Source organism: Oreochromis niloticus, linkage group LG20, assembly GCF_001858045.2.
Source record: "Oreochromis niloticus isolate F11D_XX linkage group LG20, O_niloticus_UMD_NMBU, whole genome shotgun sequence".
NCBI lineage: Eukaryota > Metazoa > Chordata > Actinopteri > Cichliformes > Cichlidae > Oreochromis > Oreochromis niloticus.
The window spans coordinates 11,563,998-11,580,594 of NC_031984.2; the positions used below are offsets into that span (position 1 = coordinate 11,563,998).

The 16,597-nt window shown below is 39.0% G+C and overlaps 3 protein-coding genes across 5 annotated transcripts; 1 reads left to right on the forward strand and 2 right to left on the reverse strand.

The window, feature by feature from the left end:
- Nucleotides 1-36: 36 nt before the first annotated feature.
- LOC100699449 (calcium-independent phospholipase A2-gamma) lies at nt 37-6,046 on the reverse strand. Of its 3 annotated transcripts, none has more exons than XM_013276119.3 (9): nt 5,882-6,038; nt 3,718-5,150; nt 3,428-3,580; nt 3,188-3,345; nt 2,509-2,603; nt 2,241-2,412; nt 2,086-2,143; nt 1,736-1,930; nt 37-883 (listed from the first exon to the last, which is right to left on the reverse strand). In XM_013276119.3, the coding sequence occupies exons 2-9, from the start codon at nt 5,065-5,067 to the stop codon at nt 425-427; spliced, it is 2,640 nt and encodes an 879-aa protein (XP_013131573.1). In that variant the 5' UTR covers nt 5,068-5,150; nt 5,882-6,038; the 3' UTR covers nt 37-424. The 3 variants fall into 3 exon arrangements, with proteins under 3 accessions (XP_013131573.1, XP_013131579.1, XP_013131581.1); XM_013276125.3 differs by having other exon boundaries at nt 3,718-4,030; nt 5,882-6,026; XM_013276127.3 differs by lacking the exons at nt 37-883; nt 1,736-1,930; nt 2,086-2,143; ... (1 more) ...; nt 2,509-2,603; nt 3,188-3,345 and having other exon boundaries at nt 3,427-3,527; nt 5,882-6,046.
- Nucleotides 6,047-6,950: 904 nt separating this feature from the next.
- Nucleotides 6,951-9,781, reverse strand: LOC100698015 (uncharacterized protein At5g50100, chloroplastic). Its single transcript, XM_003438945.5, has 3 exons — nt 9,536-9,781; nt 7,957-8,145; nt 6,951-7,876 (listed from the first exon to the last, which is right to left on the reverse strand). The coding sequence occupies exons 1-3, from the start codon at nt 9,662-9,664 to the stop codon at nt 7,682-7,684; spliced, it is 513 nt and encodes a 170-aa protein (XP_003438993.1). The 5' UTR covers nt 9,665-9,781; the 3' UTR covers nt 6,951-7,681.
- A 2,288-nt stretch (nt 9,782-12,069) lies between these two features.
- On the forward strand, nt 12,070-16,270 carry slc16a7 (solute carrier family 16 member 7). The gene is made up of 5 exons (XM_003438784.5): nt 12,070-12,223; nt 12,338-12,568; nt 12,719-12,862; nt 13,640-14,500; nt 14,623-16,270. The coding sequence occupies exons 2-5, from the start codon at nt 12,352-12,354 to the stop codon at nt 14,844-14,846; spliced, it is 1,446 nt and encodes a 481-aa protein (XP_003438832.1). The 5' UTR covers nt 12,070-12,223; nt 12,338-12,351; the 3' UTR covers nt 14,847-16,270.
- The last annotated feature ends 327 nt before the right edge of the window (nt 16,271-16,597 follow it).

A 16,597-nucleotide genomic window follows, 5' to 3' on the forward strand; every position in this document is an offset into this window, starting at 1 on the left:
AGTAATCTGAAGAAAAACCTGAAGAGTGGCATTTAATATGTTTAATGAAACATAGACTCTTTAATAAATATTCTTTGATTTTCAAAGACAGAAAGACCTATGTTTATACATTAGGCATTTTTTAAAAAGTGCATCAAAGTGCTTGTGAGTATTCTGTCTAGGTCATAAAGTCAAAAGAAAACATATCAAACGACCAGACAAAAACACACAAAAACCCTGCACATTTGAACTGTTTAGCTCATCAGATGATGAGCTTTTGGTTGCCTCACATAAACTCAAAATCATGACACAGAGCAAAAGCCAAAAAACTAAATTTTGTCAAACAGTGTTAATATGATGGATGTTGCCTTTAAAGTGTTTCTGTTATGTGAGCTTCTATGCATATGATATACATCTCTTTGTAGACATCTTTTATCTCACCTACTCACATTAATCTCTGTTTCATCTCCCAGGCCCTCTCACTGAACCAGTCCTTAGTTCTCCTAATAACTGAGCGTTCTGCTGAAAGCACTAAACAAAGTCTGGCCAGTTTTGGCTGGTTTCTCTCCAGATAGTTCTGTGTGTCTCTGTGCAGCTGGTCCAAGGCCTGCGGCCGGTTCTCGTCAAGCGACACATCAGAGCTCAGCATGGGGTTGAAGCGGAAATAGACATCTGGGGCCAGCAGGTCATCTAAAAGGGTGTGAACCCCTTCAGTGTCAGTGGCACTGCAGATCAGATTGCTGATTTTGGCCCTCAGGCTCGTGGAGGTAGCAGGTCCCTTCTTAGCACTGTCATAGCGACCTGTGCCCAGGGACAGCACACATTGGAAGTCCTGGTTTGGCCACAGCAAATGGCTTTCATGGACAGCTACGGCACAGGGATTGTTCAGGGTGATTCCACCATCCTAATAAGACACAAATTAATCTATAAAGCCAAGAAATAAGTGTTTTGATCAAATCAAACCTGCACAAAAAAAGTCTGAATGATTAGAACTCCTTTAAAATAAAACAAATACAATATCAACAGAGGTTCTTATATTTTTGATTTAAGAATTGTAGAAAAGTATTAAGGTGTGAGTGACAGGAAAGGGAACGACTGGCATTTTTCTTTTTTCCTGAACGGAATGCGATATGCTGTATTGTGTTTTTGTATGGAATTTGTATGCAACCAAAGACTGTATATAAAGGATGACAATAGTGTGTTGACATCACTGAAAAGCCCCTCAATGATGCTTTTATACTGTTTAACACTTGTTTGGAGCTTATTCGCACATAAGGTCTTGTAAACCAACTCCATTAATGCTATTTCACTTACTTTCTTACACTGAAGATTGTTTATTCATTTGTTACTGCTATCAGACTGTTGCTCTGTACTGGCACATATCTTAAGCTGAGGTATCTGTTTTGAATTGGAAATGCAAAATGCTGTTGTTGAGGCTTCAAAAGAGGACTTTATGGACAAATGGGTGATGCCCTGGTGGCTACCACATCTATTATGTGTGTGCCTACATCATCACTGCAATTCACCAATTTTTGTGGTCACTTCATTGACTGTCATTAGAAAAAAGATTAATGGTTAACAATTGCCACTAGTTATTGGGGCTTTTTATTTATTAATGTTTTTTTTTTCTGGAAACAAAAAGTAAGGTTAACCTTCACCCCCTTCATAGTCCCTCAGTTAACCACATTTTTATTTCGCCTATTCACATTTGAGACAAAACAAGGAGATGTCAACACTGGAAACGGTCGTTAACAACCTGGTGAATGTCATTTTCTAAGGTAAACTCCTGGAAGTATCCTGGGGCAGCTGACGATGCCCTCACTGCCTGCCACATCTGGTAGCCTGAGCCTCCTGCGTAACGGCTGAGAGAACCTGGTTTGTGGTTATAGTTGCGGAAGACAAAAGCCTTAGGGCTGGTACCCCAGTTTACCACTGTGCTGACTGCAGAAACCTGAGCAGATACCAACAAAACCAATTGTTAAAGCTGTGCAAGCTCCAGTTTTTAAGCTGGAATCAAAACATGGAGTCTCACCACAGCGGGGTGCTCTAATACAGCAGCCTGGAAGTCCTTATTATTGGTGTTCTGTGAAAGTGCAGTATTCTTACCTTGGGACTGAAGAAATCTCTGGCTGTTTTAATAAGTACTCTATCACCTAGCTTCTCTCTAATGAGAATGAAAACAAGCAGTGTCTTATTAACTTGTTAAAAATTTACTCCTTTGAAGGACTGAAGCACATTTAATGTGTCTTTTATGTGCAAACCGGAGTATCGTCTCCCAGGTCTCAGTGTTATAGTAAGAATGGCTCCAGCCCATCTTCACGGTACCAACCAGCGGGTTTTGCCGGAATACTTCAGAACCAAAACGACGATACATGTCAGCACACTCTTCTATAGAAAAACGGGCCAAACCCAACATGAAGGCTAAGACAGCACCTTCAACAAATAGATGCAGAGACATGCATTTAAAATAGAGTTGCAGATTCAGACAGGCATGCATTGAGATGTTAGACTCAGTTTACTATGTGTCACCTGTGCTCACTCCACAGATGTAGTCAAACAGCTGGTGAATCTTTTTGCCTGTTTGATCCTCCAACAGCTTTAATATCTGAAGAGGCACAACACCTCTGAAAAATGCGAAGAAAAAGGAAAACATAAACCCCCCGAAATATGAACACATTAGCTTAGTCATACACAGAACCAGTGGATACCATCAGACACAGCTTAACCCTTATATACTGTTTGGCTCATATTAAACCCATTTTGACATTTAACAGCAGTAAAAACACAATAAATGTATTTGATTGATTTTTCCTGGAGTGACCCAAAATACGAAAGAAATGAAAATGAAAAATAATTTTTAAAGCTCTGTGTTTGTACAGGTGCTTCAAATTTTTGTGCACAGAGGCTGTTCCAGGTCAGATTTCACCTATATGTATTCAGATGGATTTTAGCCTAACTGACATGGATCAAATCAAAGAAAAGGGTGGTTTTGAATGATAGAGTTCAAGGAGGTACTTTACCACTTTATATAGAAGGAATACCTGTGATCCACAGTCCAAAGATATACATGCTAGGTTAACTGGTAATTCTGAATTGACCATGAATGTTAGGTAGTTAAGGTGCTTTATGTATACTAAATAAAATGCTTCATGAATGTGTAGTTAAAGTTGTTCTGAGTGCTTAATGATCTATTTTTTCTTACATTTACCTTGTTCCACCACCATCAATTGAGAGGACTCTTATGCCACAGCCTTTGACTGGATCTGCATATCCGATAAGAGCCAAAGTTTCTCTTAAGGCAGTCTGAAGTTCCTGGTTATGTTTATAGTTCTTTCGTTGTCTCAGCATTGAAACTGCAATTTTCTCCTGGAAACAAAACCATGTTTTAAATTTAATGAGGTTAAAACAACTGTTAAATAGAAGTATTTGTGCTTAATTCTCAACAGACCTTCCAGATTATGGCTTTGCATGAAGGGTAGTGGATAAGGTGTTCATTGAGTGCTTCTATGCAGTCAGTCAGAGCTTCTGGAGTAGAAGCCAGTCTCAGGCTATCAATGAACACACATGTCATTTCCTCTGCTTGCTTCCTATTCAAGACAAGCTGACGACATATAAGCAGAATCACATAAAAGTCCATTTTTATGTATTTTAGCCTCTTAGGAAGGAGAGCAGGTTTTTATCTTACTTAGATTATCGGGGCATTAACTGGGAATTAATGAAAATGTTACTTTAACTCACCTTTTTATTTAATACTGCCTGCGGGGCAGAGATGGCAGTTTTGGAGTTGCTGTTTCGATAAACACCCAGCAGTTCTGGAATGGTACTTGTGGGGTTGCAAAGGTAATCCATAAAAGATACACTCTTCAGTCTCTTGGGGGACTTTTGGGATTCAGTGTCCTCATTCAATCCACTTTGACCCTTGAAATACTGATTGATGTGTTGGGATGTTTGAAAATAGTTCTCACTGATTTTAGCTGTATTACAGCTGCTGTGGAAACTGCCTGCAGCTCCTGGGATGATAGATTCTTCTTGCTTCAGCTGTGAACTGGCACTGTGAGTTTGTGAGGTAGATTGTGTTAAAAGGTGTTTCTTGTAAGTCCAATCCTTCTCTATGAGAAGTTGTTCTTTCCTATTCTGAGCTTCATCTGTTACTTTGGCACCAAAGTATTTATTAATGTGCCTTGCAAAGTGAAGGTATCCTTCCTCCCAGGTACTGGAGTTACTGTTGGGTTCCAGTACTGCCTTTACTTGAGACTGTTTACCTCTGATTTGTATTTTTCGTCTCTTCTCCCTTCTTTTTGTCTCTTTGGTAGGAGGCTCCAAATTCTCCTGTTTTTGAACTTTTGCCAAACCCTGAGAGAAAACTGTGTTAATGTGATGAGCAACGTAATTGTAACCCTCACCAAATCTTGTCGTGAGAGAGCTGATGTGAAATAACTGCAGTCCAGATGTTTCTTGAGTTGAATGACTTGTTACAGAGTCCCACTGTTTGTCCTTACATTTCAAGGTCTGTGTTGTGTCTTTGCTTTCAGGTTTTTCCTCTGTGGCTGCTAGCTGACTTTGACTAATCCTCTGTGACCTGCAAGCATACTCTGGAGTAGACACAACAACACTGGCATTTTCAGACAGACTTAAAACTTCCTTTCTTTTGAAATAAATGTTAATGTGTCTGGACAATTGATTAAATGATTGACCAAGACACCCTCCAACCGAACTTAAAAGAGAATTGTTCTGAGCCTCGTCAAAAATCCCAACTGGAGCTTTGGCTTTGAAGACATCCTTATTAGAAGATGAATAAAAACGCAGAGCCTGAGGATGTCTCGCCTCTTCTGTAAAGTCTCTAAGGAGGCTATAAAAGGTAGAGCTTGTATCGCTGTGCTTTACTTTTTTAAAAGTGGCTTTTGTTGCAAACCTGGAAGGTTGAGGAGGTGACAGCTGTAAATATCTATGTAGGTCAAGGCAGAGTGGTGCTTTAGTCAGACCATGGTCCTTTCTGAGAAGGTTCATTGTGTATTTATATTTGCTGTATGATTTCAATGTCCTGTTCACACAACATGAACACAATTTTGTGCTCAGGTAGCGACCCATGTTGTCTTGATGAGCAGCACTCAGTCAAAGCTTAAATATCACTCAGCACTGAGTCAGGCTGCAGTGGCATATTCATCAGGAATCTAGAAAAGTCAACAGAACATTTGAACAACAACTAAGTCAACTCTACACAATGATGACGCTCCGTGGCTGCAGGAGTGTGTTAAACAAAATGCTTACATGACACATGATATTGACATGTTGAGCTTTAGTAGTCATACATGATCAGAAACTTTGCTAATCATAACTAAAAGAAGTGCAGCTCATGATAGTGTCATCATTTTTACTTGTAAATCTAATTATGGAAAAGTTGTTACTCAAAGATGAAATATTAACTCTAGGGATACATGTTTCCAAAGCCTGTGCTTGATGACATGCACATAAACAACTATAAACAACTCTGACTGATCAAACCACAGACATCATGTTTCACAATAGCCTGGTGCCTTTCTTTCCTTATGCTATCTCCACAAGAATGTAACATGAAACCTCAGAGCCAGAAAAAAGCATGGCCTATAAATGACTCTCTATGGTGTATCTGTACTTCCATATCTCTATTTCGACAACACACACACGGCTTTGCCTGTAGTTAATCTCTTATCCTTATCAATAATGGTGGAATGGTTATTACCATCTAAAATTAAGTGCATGCACTGAGGTGGCTACACAAACTGAAAGGCAGACAGCTCGGCTATGCAATAATCAAACATCGACATGGGTTAAAGTCTTCCACTTAAGCAAGGAAAGGTCACGAATGACAGAAAATGTAACCTTGACAGAATATGTGTTGAAAGCGTACACACTAAAGATTTACCTGAAACATAACACCAAGTTTTCTTGTCTTCACAATTCCTCTTCGAGCAGACGCCTGCTCTCTAAAATCCAGAACAGCGGTTTTGACAGACTGTCAGAGTTGCTTTTTTTTTTTTTTGCTGTGTTTTGACACTTGATTCAATCCTTCCTACACGCAGGACTTTAATCTCATTTGCTGGGCTGGGCTGGGGGTGTGTATGGGGGGTGCGAACTGGCTTGGCCAGTGTTCAATAAGACACACAGGCTTAAGGTCATGTGTTGTCACTGCTGACAAGCACAAGTCTAAAATTAGGGATGGGGTGACAGCTTAAGGTCTCAGTGAACTCATGTTGGGTGCTTTAAACATCACCACACATCACACACACCAAACAGACAGAGCTGTGACTCATCACCACAAACAGCACTCCAATTCTTAGAAGCTGTGCCCAAGCTGGAAGGTACATGTGATACAAACAACTGGAAGTCTGCAGTTGTAAATGGATATTATGAAGTGTACTCATGTTTTAAATTAGAGCCTGGATGTATGGTTTAAATGGGCCAGTGTTATTCAGCAAAAACAATTAAATATGTGCTTATGTGACCTTGTGTCATGTTCCTTCTTTGCAGCTGTGTCCAAGGAGGCAGAAGCAAGTCCCCTACCTACAGCGTTCGATCCCTGGCGTGTATGTCCAAGTATCCTTGGGCAAAATACTGAACCCCAAATTGCCCTCCAGTGGAGCATGAGTGTGTTTGTGAATTTTATGCAAATTGCTTAGGCATGTTTGAATGGGTGAATGAGGCTTGTAGCAAGAAAGCACTTTGAATGCTCAAATTGAGTAAATAAGAAAAAAGTGCCATACAAGTAAATTCCATTTGACATTTACGCTGTAACCAACAGAATGTTTTATAAACACCTTTGTCCTAGAGCAGGATCTCATGTAATCTTTAACCAGCACATGCTGTTCTACACGCCTGCTTATTTTTGGTGAAACATCTACATAAGAGGAGGGGCTCACATGTTATCTCCCCAGCACACAGACACTGACATTACTTTCAAAACAATAGTCACAAAAAATAAATAAATAATCAGCGAGCTTCAATAGTTTTATTTGATTTTTTTGTTAAACAAATCCACTAAATTTGACATTTCTGCTTGTATTTGTTCTTCTGTCTATGATGTGATCAGAGTTTGCTAAAATTCAGCACATTTCCTAAAGAACAATTTCACTCTCACAGACTTACAATGACATCTAGTGGCAGATTCTTGACAGTTTGGTTCTTAATCGGCTTTGAATGAACCGCTGTGCATGACAGGAAATTGATCATATTCCGCTTCAGTGACTTTGAGTCTTATCTCTGCACCGTGTATATGATGAATACATGACAGTCCTTTACAGAACACACAATCCTTTCTGTCAAGAATGATTCTTTCTATGTACAGCAAAGCTTTTTCTTTTTTTTTAAATCTGTTTCCATAGCCACTATCTTTGGTCTGACTGCCACCTCCCCAGTGATTTTGTTAGAAGGAATACTGGACTGATGATATGAATACACACCAGAGGAAGAATAAAAATCATGACAAAATGCTGTTATCGGTCAAAAACAGATTTTTAAACTGTATTTAATGAAACCTGTACATTCAGAAATATTTCTTTGAATATATTCATCTTGCAGCTCTATTTTACAGTCGTAATTTTATCTCTGCATCATTGTTGTTATTTTAAATTACTTTAGGTGAACTACATAACCAACATAACCATTTTTTTCATTTTTTTTGCAGTTCTTCATGTATTTACAGTACTTATAAAACAGTGCTGGAGCATCAGGGTATTTTCTTTTCACAGCGTCCTGTGGTGCACTCCTCTCCACGTCCGGTCCACTTTAGGCGGTTCCTGGCAAAGATGTCATAGGATTTGTCCATAAATGGTCTCACAGGTGACCACATCATAAAGCGACCCAACCAGCCAAGGCCTACGGCACTATACATGACTGCAAATGCTGGGACTCCGCTGTGAACCTGCCAACACACAGCATGAAGGTGCATAATACCACACTTATGTTGAACTCCATATTTAAATCAGGAGCTTGAGAGTTTACCTTGTCTTTCTTATCAATCACGTGCATTTCCTTCATGGCCATCTCATAGGTGATATCCTTGTATTTTGTTCCATCATAACCTGGCAGAGAGATATCAATGAAATGTACTTTCTCAGGCTGGTTTCTCTGCAGAAACTGGAGGAAACGGATCTCAGTCACGCATATTGGACAAAGCCCATCATACAGAACCTGGAAAAGAGTGGAGAGCAGACATTTACATGAGGAACTGTCTGATATTTTATCCCTAATTTTCTATAATTAGTTAAACTTGAAGGATATAAATCCTGTTAGGAGGCATAAACCATTGTGGATTCATTTAACCTTTGGTGCTTTGGTGCAAATGAAAGTACAACAGTTGCATTGGAGAAGCAGGAAAATGGTGAGACCGTTGCTCTCCCCATATCGCTCCCGACTGATATTTCTCTTTCCTTTTTGCTAGTTTCCTTGTCTCTACTGGTAGCGTTAGATGGTACTTGCAGCCCATTCAGGTTGCACAGGTAGTTCCATATACTAACATGCCATCACAAGATGGTTTACAGTCTCAGCACAGGAGTGTGGAGGACATACAGGAGACGAGCTGTTACACAAGAAGAGCTGGAGAGGGTTGCACAAGGGCATCAACGCAGCAGCAGGACAGATAACTGCTCCTTTTTTCGAGGAGGAACAGAGCCCTTGAGAATGACCTACTTGTGCCAGCTTTTCATCAAACTGTAAGAAGAACCAGACTCCACGTGCATGACATGAGGGCCTGACCTTGCAGCTCAACTGACGTTTACCAAAGAACACCAGGACGGGCAGGTCCACCGCTGGACCCCATTCTCTTCACAAATAAATGCAGGTTCACACTGAACACATGTGGCTGACATGAGAAATCATAATCTTTTTTCAAAAAGACATGTTAACCTTGAATAGATTACCTCATTAACAGTCTAACATTACATCAAAGATCCTGAATAATTTGAATTTAGCCCAGGAAAACTTTCATGAACTAAAAATTGAGTTGCGTATTGCCACAGCGTTGTCTTAAGTTTCGGTTTGTTTGTTTTTAAAGCCCTCTCAGATTATTATTTTATTATTATCATCATCATGTATTATTCTCAGAGACGAATTCCTCCTTCACATCGGAATTATTTGCGATAATTAAGGATATAGCTTGACCTCTACTGGATATGATAGCACTGAGAATTTGATTCATATTTGAGGTTTTAAAAACCAAAATATTCAAGACACATTAAAATATGACAACGTTCAAAGTGCAACTTTAATTTTGCTCAGTTGGCACAGATACTGCCACACAGTGAGGACAAGGTCAAAAGCAAGTCTTACATTTGGAGTTTTACACATGTAAAATAAGTTTTATGAAATCGTAAGCCTGGTTTTATATCACTGGATCTTGCGCAATGCAAGCATAATGCTGCTAAACTGGAGACATTTCAACCAGTGACGCGGGTTACTTTACAGGGTTTACGTATTAACCAGTATATTATCCTAAAACTGTTTACCCGTTTTACAGCCCGCTAACTAAAACTTTAAAGCCATGTAGTTTAGCAGAAACAGAGAGACAGTGGGAGCAGCTCACCCTGACACCAGACTCAGAACTGAAGGTGCGATGCTGATGTTTGCAGAGCACAGATGTTACTCTTGAATTTACACAACTGGGCAATCTGGCTAAACCCGAAGTCAGACATGTTCTCACTTTTGAAAACATCTGAAGCTACAAATGGCTACACAGCTCTAACTTCGAATCAACCTGACTTTTCCCCAGCTAACAACCGTATTATACAAGCGTTTGAATAACTCTTGAATAACTTCTTCTTCCCCCTTTGAGGCAATCTAGGGTTTGTTTTATTATCGCCATCTAGTGGACTGGAGTGCGAGAAGTGCAGCCACGTATATGAACCTGAACATTTCCATGTTCTCTGACTTACGTATACAAACAGAAATGCTGAGTATTTATTTACATTCCCATATTCAATATTCCAAGACCGAAAAAGGTCACGATTTTTTTATTTTTTATTTTTACACATATCTAATCAGCCAATTGAACAGGCTTCAGAACTGGGGAAAAAAGATTTTAGTGAGCAGGTATCCAGATGGCTGGTCTGAAACTGCTTGGATCACACAACCATGAAGAGAATGGTCAAAAAAAGAGAAATATCCAGTGAGCACCAGTTTTCCGAGTGAAAACTTGATTGATGAAGTTGAAGCCAGAGCTGCTTTGAGCCAAAATGAAGCATTTCAAATAACCACTGATTACTACCAAGGCATGGAGAAGAGCATGTCTAAATGCTCGACATGTTAAAGCTTGAAGCAGATGGGTTAGAGCTGCAGATGACCACACTTGGTGCCAGTTGTGAGAGATAAGTACAGGAAAGGGATGCTACAGTTTGAACAACTTTACCAAACTTGACACTCTTTGAGACCTTTAGTGCCAACTGAGCAAACTGGTTTCTCTGGCACAGTCTCCAGATCTCAAGCCAACAGAGCATATTTGGGATGCGGTAGAACCGGAGATTCACATCATGTTTGTGCAACATTATATCTGCTGCAACTGTGTGATGCTATCATATGTTTATACACTAAAATCTACACTAAAAAGAATGTTTCCAGCACCTTGCTGATGTATGATCTATGCACGCAGTTCTGTAAGAAAAAAGTGGTCCAACTCAGGCGTACCTAATGAAGTGGCTAGTGAGGATATGTCAACTGTTTAATTTCCTTAAATTCTAATCCATAAATTGTAATTATTATCCTCTCAGTTGCATTTTATGTAGTGTTTGTTGTATTTCTTTCAAAACATGCGGTTTGCAGTCTGAATAGCTGATTAATGAGGAGGTTGAATTGGAGCACATTATCGCTCAGCGTCTAGACATCTTTAAGTAACTCATGAAAGAAAAAAAACAACAGAGCTCACAGCACCTCTAAAAGATAAACCAATAATTCATAACTGGTTAATTTGCTAATTTCGATACTAAAAGCTGGAAATTTGAATAGAATACTAAGGTTGCGAGATTAGTTCTTAGAAGCAAATACACATTTAAAAAAAGCTGTATTTTTTCTGCACAGATCTAATTTGTCTGTGGACGTAAAATATTGTGAGATCTGCAGTAGGGTCAAGAATTATTCCATAACAAGCCTTAAGTACATATAATAATATTTTGTTGGAAAAAATACAGTACTGTGTTTCATAGCCCATATTTTAAGATCCCTAAACATCTATAATGCACACTTATGAGTGTTTATTTTCTCCTGTAATTTCTCACAAAGCCCTTTTCAGATTTTTTTTCAATTTTTTCAAGAGAGCTGAAGCATAAAAACTAGGGATTGTGTGCTAAGCTAAAAGAGTATCCAGTGACTACATCATTTTAAACAACTCATAATTTTAAGAAAAATAAAATAGAGACCAATTATTTCCAGCATTTACATTCAGCAACCACATGGCCTAACACTGCTGACATTGAATTTGTAGCCAGAACTCTGTTTTTCACCACATGTACAAAACACAGTTTTTCAGTTAATTAACTTTTACTTAATCAAAGCGTATGGACAAACCATAAAATTAAGACAGCCTTCCTAATATTGTATAAGTCCCTCCCACACGTACTGTAAAAACAGCTCTGACCTCAACTTAGGTCAGGTGATCTAGTTAGATTGGCACCAAGTTGTTGGTTGTGTTCTAAGCATTTTTTTTTCAGTTAGCCCTGCTGAGGGTGACCCCTGCCATCGGGGGGTGCCATTGTATTGGGGGCATGCTCTTGGTAGCCAGTCTATGCCAAAAGTGACATCAAAACATAAATCCCAGCTTTCCCAAAGGTTTCCCAAAAGAGCATGACGCACAAACAAGATAATCATTAATCAATTAATCACTCAGTTGTTAAACATTGTGGGCGATCAGTATTTATCACGACTATATTTTAGTCATTTTGACCAACCGACCCGCAATACACAAACACACAGGAGTAGACAAACACTGCCTACATGAGTTCAAAGGGCCTCAGCAGTAAAACTGAATGTATGTCTATGAAAGGGTAAAATGTTAAAAGAAACAGATTTTAGGAGTTGAATTACACTTCCTAGAAGCTTTATTGTCATCAATATCTAGTGCTGGGTTATTGCTCTATTTTGTATGGCCACTCATATTTTTCATGACAGCACACGTGATGAGATCAAAGACCTTACAGCAGGGTGAACTCTGTCCCTGTGCAAGACTGTGGCATATGGACTGAGTTCATAGGCTGGGCGATACAGTTTCAAGGACTGGGCAGAGGTGAGGTCTTGTGAAATTTATATGTGATGCAAAATATGTGAATCTAACTCTTTCTTTGAAAAGTTGCACTTGTTTATTTTCTGTTCACTTATTTTTGCTGTTCCCACTTTCCAGCCGGCGAATTGAACATGCCCCCCGCAGCAGTAACCAATCTAGGCTACACCCCACCAGACGGAGGCTGGGGCTGGGCTGTCGTCTTCGGCGCTTTCATCTCCATAGGATTCTCGTATGCCTTTCCCAAGTCCCTCACCATCTATTTCAAGGAGATTCAGGAATATTTTTCAGTTTCCTACAGTGAGATTGCCTGGGTGTCCTCAGTCATGCTTGCTTCTATGTATGCAGGAGGTTAGTGGCCGTCATACTTCAAGTATTGACAAATGTATTAAAAAAAATTGGCACATTCCCAAGCAGCGTATCCCATGACCGGATTTGTCAAGCAAATTTTGTCCCTCAGAACGTTACCAAAAATGTAAGATATTTCTCTCCTGTGTGCAGGCCCTGTCAGCAGTGTACTGGTCAATCGCTATGGCAGCAGACGTGTGGTTATAGTTGGCGGGGTCATGGTTTGCACTGGCATGGCTCTTGCTTCTCTTGGCACTAATATAATACATCTGTATCTCTGTGTTGGAGTAATTGGAGGTAAATTATGTTTCCTTTTTTTGTTAACAGTCAGATAGGCTAGTCCAACAATTAAATGAACTACCCTTTAAAATAATTCACTTTCTTAAAGTGCACATGTTCAATTCAATTTTGTGTTATTTTTCTGGTATGGCTGTTGCTGTCCTTTATAATGTTTGCTTTATGACACCTGGTTGTAACTGGACTACACTGAAGGAAGGAGTGGTTGTGTTGTAACTCTCATTCAGTTTTTTACTATCAGGATCAACCCACAGGGATTGTTTATGTCCCTGTGTAAAGCAAGGGTTGGTCGTTCAGTGCAACGAGTACAATGACCCTTATGATATAATATAATATAAGTTATAATCCCTTCTTAAAGCGGCAACATCAATGCAATGTTTAGATTTGGGTGAAACCTTTTCTTAATGTCCTGTTAACCCAGGTGCATTTAGAACATCCACACATGCACATGTGCAGGCAAGACCACATGATCATTTTACTAACTGAGAGCAAACAAACCTCTCAGACTTTAAACCTAATCTTTAATCTAGTAGCGCTGCACCAGCCAGAGAAGTACAGAAAAGAAATGTCCATACCATGGGACTAGTTATATATATGTATATTTTTCTGTAAACAAATCATCACCGATATAAAACTAATGTCACAGATAATAATAAGAAGTGCATTCAACTGACTAAAAGTACTTTTTAACTGATACTTTAGACACTTTATTTAAAATATTCTAAAGGGAATAAATTCATAAACTACTGTGTGTAATTTTATCCTAATTTCTAACAGGTTTTGGTCTCGCGTTCAACTTGCAGCCCTCCCTGACGATCATAGGCACTTACTTCCAGGTCAAAAGGCCTCTTGCCAATGGACTCGCTATGACTGGAAGTCCAGTTATTCTCTCAACTCTGGCTCCTCTCAATCAGTTTCTGTTTGATTCTTTTGGTTGGAGGGGGAGCTTCCTCATCCTGGGATCCATTGTTTTGAACTGCTGTGTAGCTGGTGCTTTGATGAGACCAGTCAACAAAAGCATACAACGGAAAACAATAGATGAGTCATCAAAGTGTGAAAATGAAGCTGAGGAACACGCTGCTGCTGAAGACACCAGTACCCACTCTGATAACCTTCAGACTGAAGATCAAAGTGAGAGCAAGGGTCACAGCTTTGTGCAGAAATTCATAGATGTCTCACTTTTCAGACACAGGGGCTTCCTCATTTATCTAATTGGTAATGTGGTCATGTTTTTTGGCTTTTTTGCACCTGTGGTTTTCATGGCTCCATATGCCAAACATCAAGGGATTGATGAATATTCAGCAGCTTTCCTGCTCTCCATTTTTGCTCTGGCGGACATGTTCGTTAGACCGACAACTGGCTTCGTGGGCAACACCAAGTGGATTAGGCCAAGAATACAGTATTTTTTCAGTTTTGCTGTTTCATACAATGGCATATGTCACCTAATGTGCCCACTGGCATCTGGCTATACAGGCCTAGTTGTATATGCTGTCTTCTTTGGTTTGGCATTTGGGATGCTTTCTGCACTCCTTTTTGAAGTTCTAATGGACCTTGTTGGAGCTCCTCGTTTCTCCACTGCTGTTGGACTTGTCACCATTATTGAGTGTGGGCCAGTGCTTCTGGGACCTCCAATGTCAGGTTTGTGGTGTTTTTTTTTTCTTTCTTTTTTTCATTGAATTGTGATTTTGATTATACACATAAGCAAAGTATAGAAATTTCCAAGATGGAGTTACTAACAGATTATGTGTGTTCTCTTTCAGGAGCTTTGGTTGATTATTTTGGTGATTACAAATATATGTATTATGCATGCGGTGTATTCATGCTGGTTTCTGGCATATTTTTCTTCATTATGCATTACTACAACTATAAAAAACTGGATGAGGAGCACAGGAAGAGCAAAGCAATGGAGACAAGAAATTCTGACGAGGCAGTAGAACTAAAAACGAACCAGGATGATAGAACGATGAATGAAACAGATGAATGAACTTGATGACTATGACTTTATTTCAGTGGATGCATACAAAATGACATTGCAAAGGCTTTTTATGCAGTATGTTAATGTATTTTATACCTTAAATGACTTAGAGTAGTTAGACTTTTAAATACTTGCAGATTCACATTTGTTATTTTGTAAATTCTCATATTATGTATATTATTATTATTACAGTGTGTGACATATGTAACTCTGAGGATTTGTTAATAAATTACAAGGAACTACCTCTGTTCTAGTGCAATCCATATGGCTTTATAAACTTAAGCAGTTCATTTGGTTTCTTCATCAGTTAAATAATAATAAATTTTCTGACTCTTATATCTGAATAATGTAAGAAAAGAAGTCCAAACCCACATGCACCCACATTTCAGTGTTACTAAACTGTGTTACTTATTACCACTAGATGGCACTGAACCCTATCACATGAAACCTGAGGCCACACACATCTTTTCCATTAAACTTCAATTAAACATCAGGCATCCTCATGCCTCGGGCTCAGTTCTCTACAGCATCGCTTTCCATAATCTGGGTCATGACCTCCGGCCCAATGGGAAGATAGCTATTTTGAATAGTTTACAACATTTGCAACAGTAAAAACAAAAGTTAGGTGTCTGTTGTGAAGACTGCACTTTCTGACTTAAATAGCTTCCCTGAAATCCTTCTCACTCTAAAAAGGAGAAAGGAAAATTCATTCTTTATGTTCTAGTCTACAGTAAAACACACTTTGAGTGTCATGGGGATCTGTAAAAGTTGTTTCACTGCAGCACAGCTTCAGTGAAGTCATAAAAATTCAGCATGAAGTTATGGAAATATTTGAGAATTAACTTTTAAATAAGTGTGGTGAACCCAATGTGCATTTAATAAGATTGGATTTGCAGGTGTGGCTGAGGAAATGAAACGCTTTACTTGTCCTTACAGACACAAAAAAATGTATTGTGCATATAACACATTTAAGCTGTAGGTCAGACCTTTAGATGTGTGAATGTGAATCTGCAATGAACATATAGATTTCTGTCATATGGACAATCAAGACAGGTCAGCCCATCGCTCCATAGGTCAACCTTTCTCTGCACACACACATCATGATTTTATGCCCTTAGAATTCATCCTCAAGCACTAATGCAATACAAGATTCATGTGCAAGCCATTAAAAATGAACACTGCTATTATTACAGATGTATGCTTAAATGATCCATCCTCATCATGTCCCTGTAAGGTGCATATTGACTCCCTTTCTGGATGGACAAAAATTGCTCATGTGAGTGAATCAATACTTTAATTTATAGCGTAAAGTAATGTTACTTAAAAATCTGATAAACAGAGTAAATCCCTTTGTTATGGCCAAATGAACCTTCCAGATCCCTCAGGTCATCTGGATCCGGTTTTTTTTATCAGTTCCCAGAGTCAGAACCAGACACGGAGAAGCTGCATTCAGCTTTTATGCTCCATATATCTGGAACAAACTCCCAGAAAGCCTCAGATCAGCTGAAACACTCAGTTTATTTAAATCCAGGTTGAAGACTCACCTGTTCTCAGCTGCATTTGAATAAAACACCAAATCCACACTGTTTTACTTTTAAGCTTAAATTTCAAAACGTAAATTTCAACTACTGATTTTATCTACTGTTCCTTCCATTTTTTTCATTTTTTTCATTTTTCAGTTTTAAATCATGCTTTTTATTTGTTTTTGTTTTTTAATGTCTCAGTAAAGCACTTTGAATCACCTTGTTGTTGAATTGTGC

What these genes read in the sequence shown, in the direction of transcription:
- LOC100699449 (XM_013276119.3), bottom strand. Translation starts at nt 5,067, where the DNA reads ATGGGTCGCTACCTGAGCACAAAATTGTGTTCATGTTGTGTGAACAGG. An exon ending in ATTGATGGTGGTGGAACAAG is followed by an intron (nt 2,604 to 3,187) that starts GTAAATGTAAGA and finishes CGCATTTTTCAG; the next exon opens with AGGTGTTGTGCCTCTTCAGA. An exon ending in TAGAAAATGACATTCACCAG is followed by an intron (nt 884 to 1,735) that starts GTTGTTAACGAC and finishes GTGTCTTATTAG; the next exon opens with GATGGTGGAATCACCCTGAA.
- LOC100698015 (XM_003438945.5), bottom strand. Translation starts at nt 9,664, where the DNA reads ATGTTTTCAAAAGTGAGAACATGTCTGACTTCGGGTTTAGCCAGATTG. An exon ending in GTTCTGAGTCTGGTGTCAGG is followed by an intron (nt 8,146 to 9,535) that starts GTGAGCTGCTCC and finishes ACTCTTTTCCAG; the next exon opens with GTTCTGTATGATGGGCTTTG. An exon ending in TGATTGATAAGAAAGACAAG is followed by an intron (nt 7,877 to 7,956) that starts GTAAACTCTCAA and finishes GTGTGTTGGCAG; the next exon opens with GTTCACAGCGGAGTCCCAGC.
- slc16a7 (XM_003438784.5), top strand. Translation starts at nt 12,352, where the DNA reads ATGCCCCCCGCAGCAGTAACCAATCTAGGCTACACCCCACCAGACGGA. An exon ending in TGCTTCTATGTATGCAGGAG is followed by an intron (nt 12,569 to 12,718) that starts GTTAGTGGCCGT and finishes TCCTGTGTGCAG; the next exon opens with GCCCTGTCAGCAGTGTACTG. An exon ending in TCTGGGACCTCCAATGTCAG is followed by an intron (nt 14,501 to 14,622) that starts GTTTGTGGTGTT and finishes GTTCTCTTTCAG; the next exon opens with GAGCTTTGGTTGATTATTTT.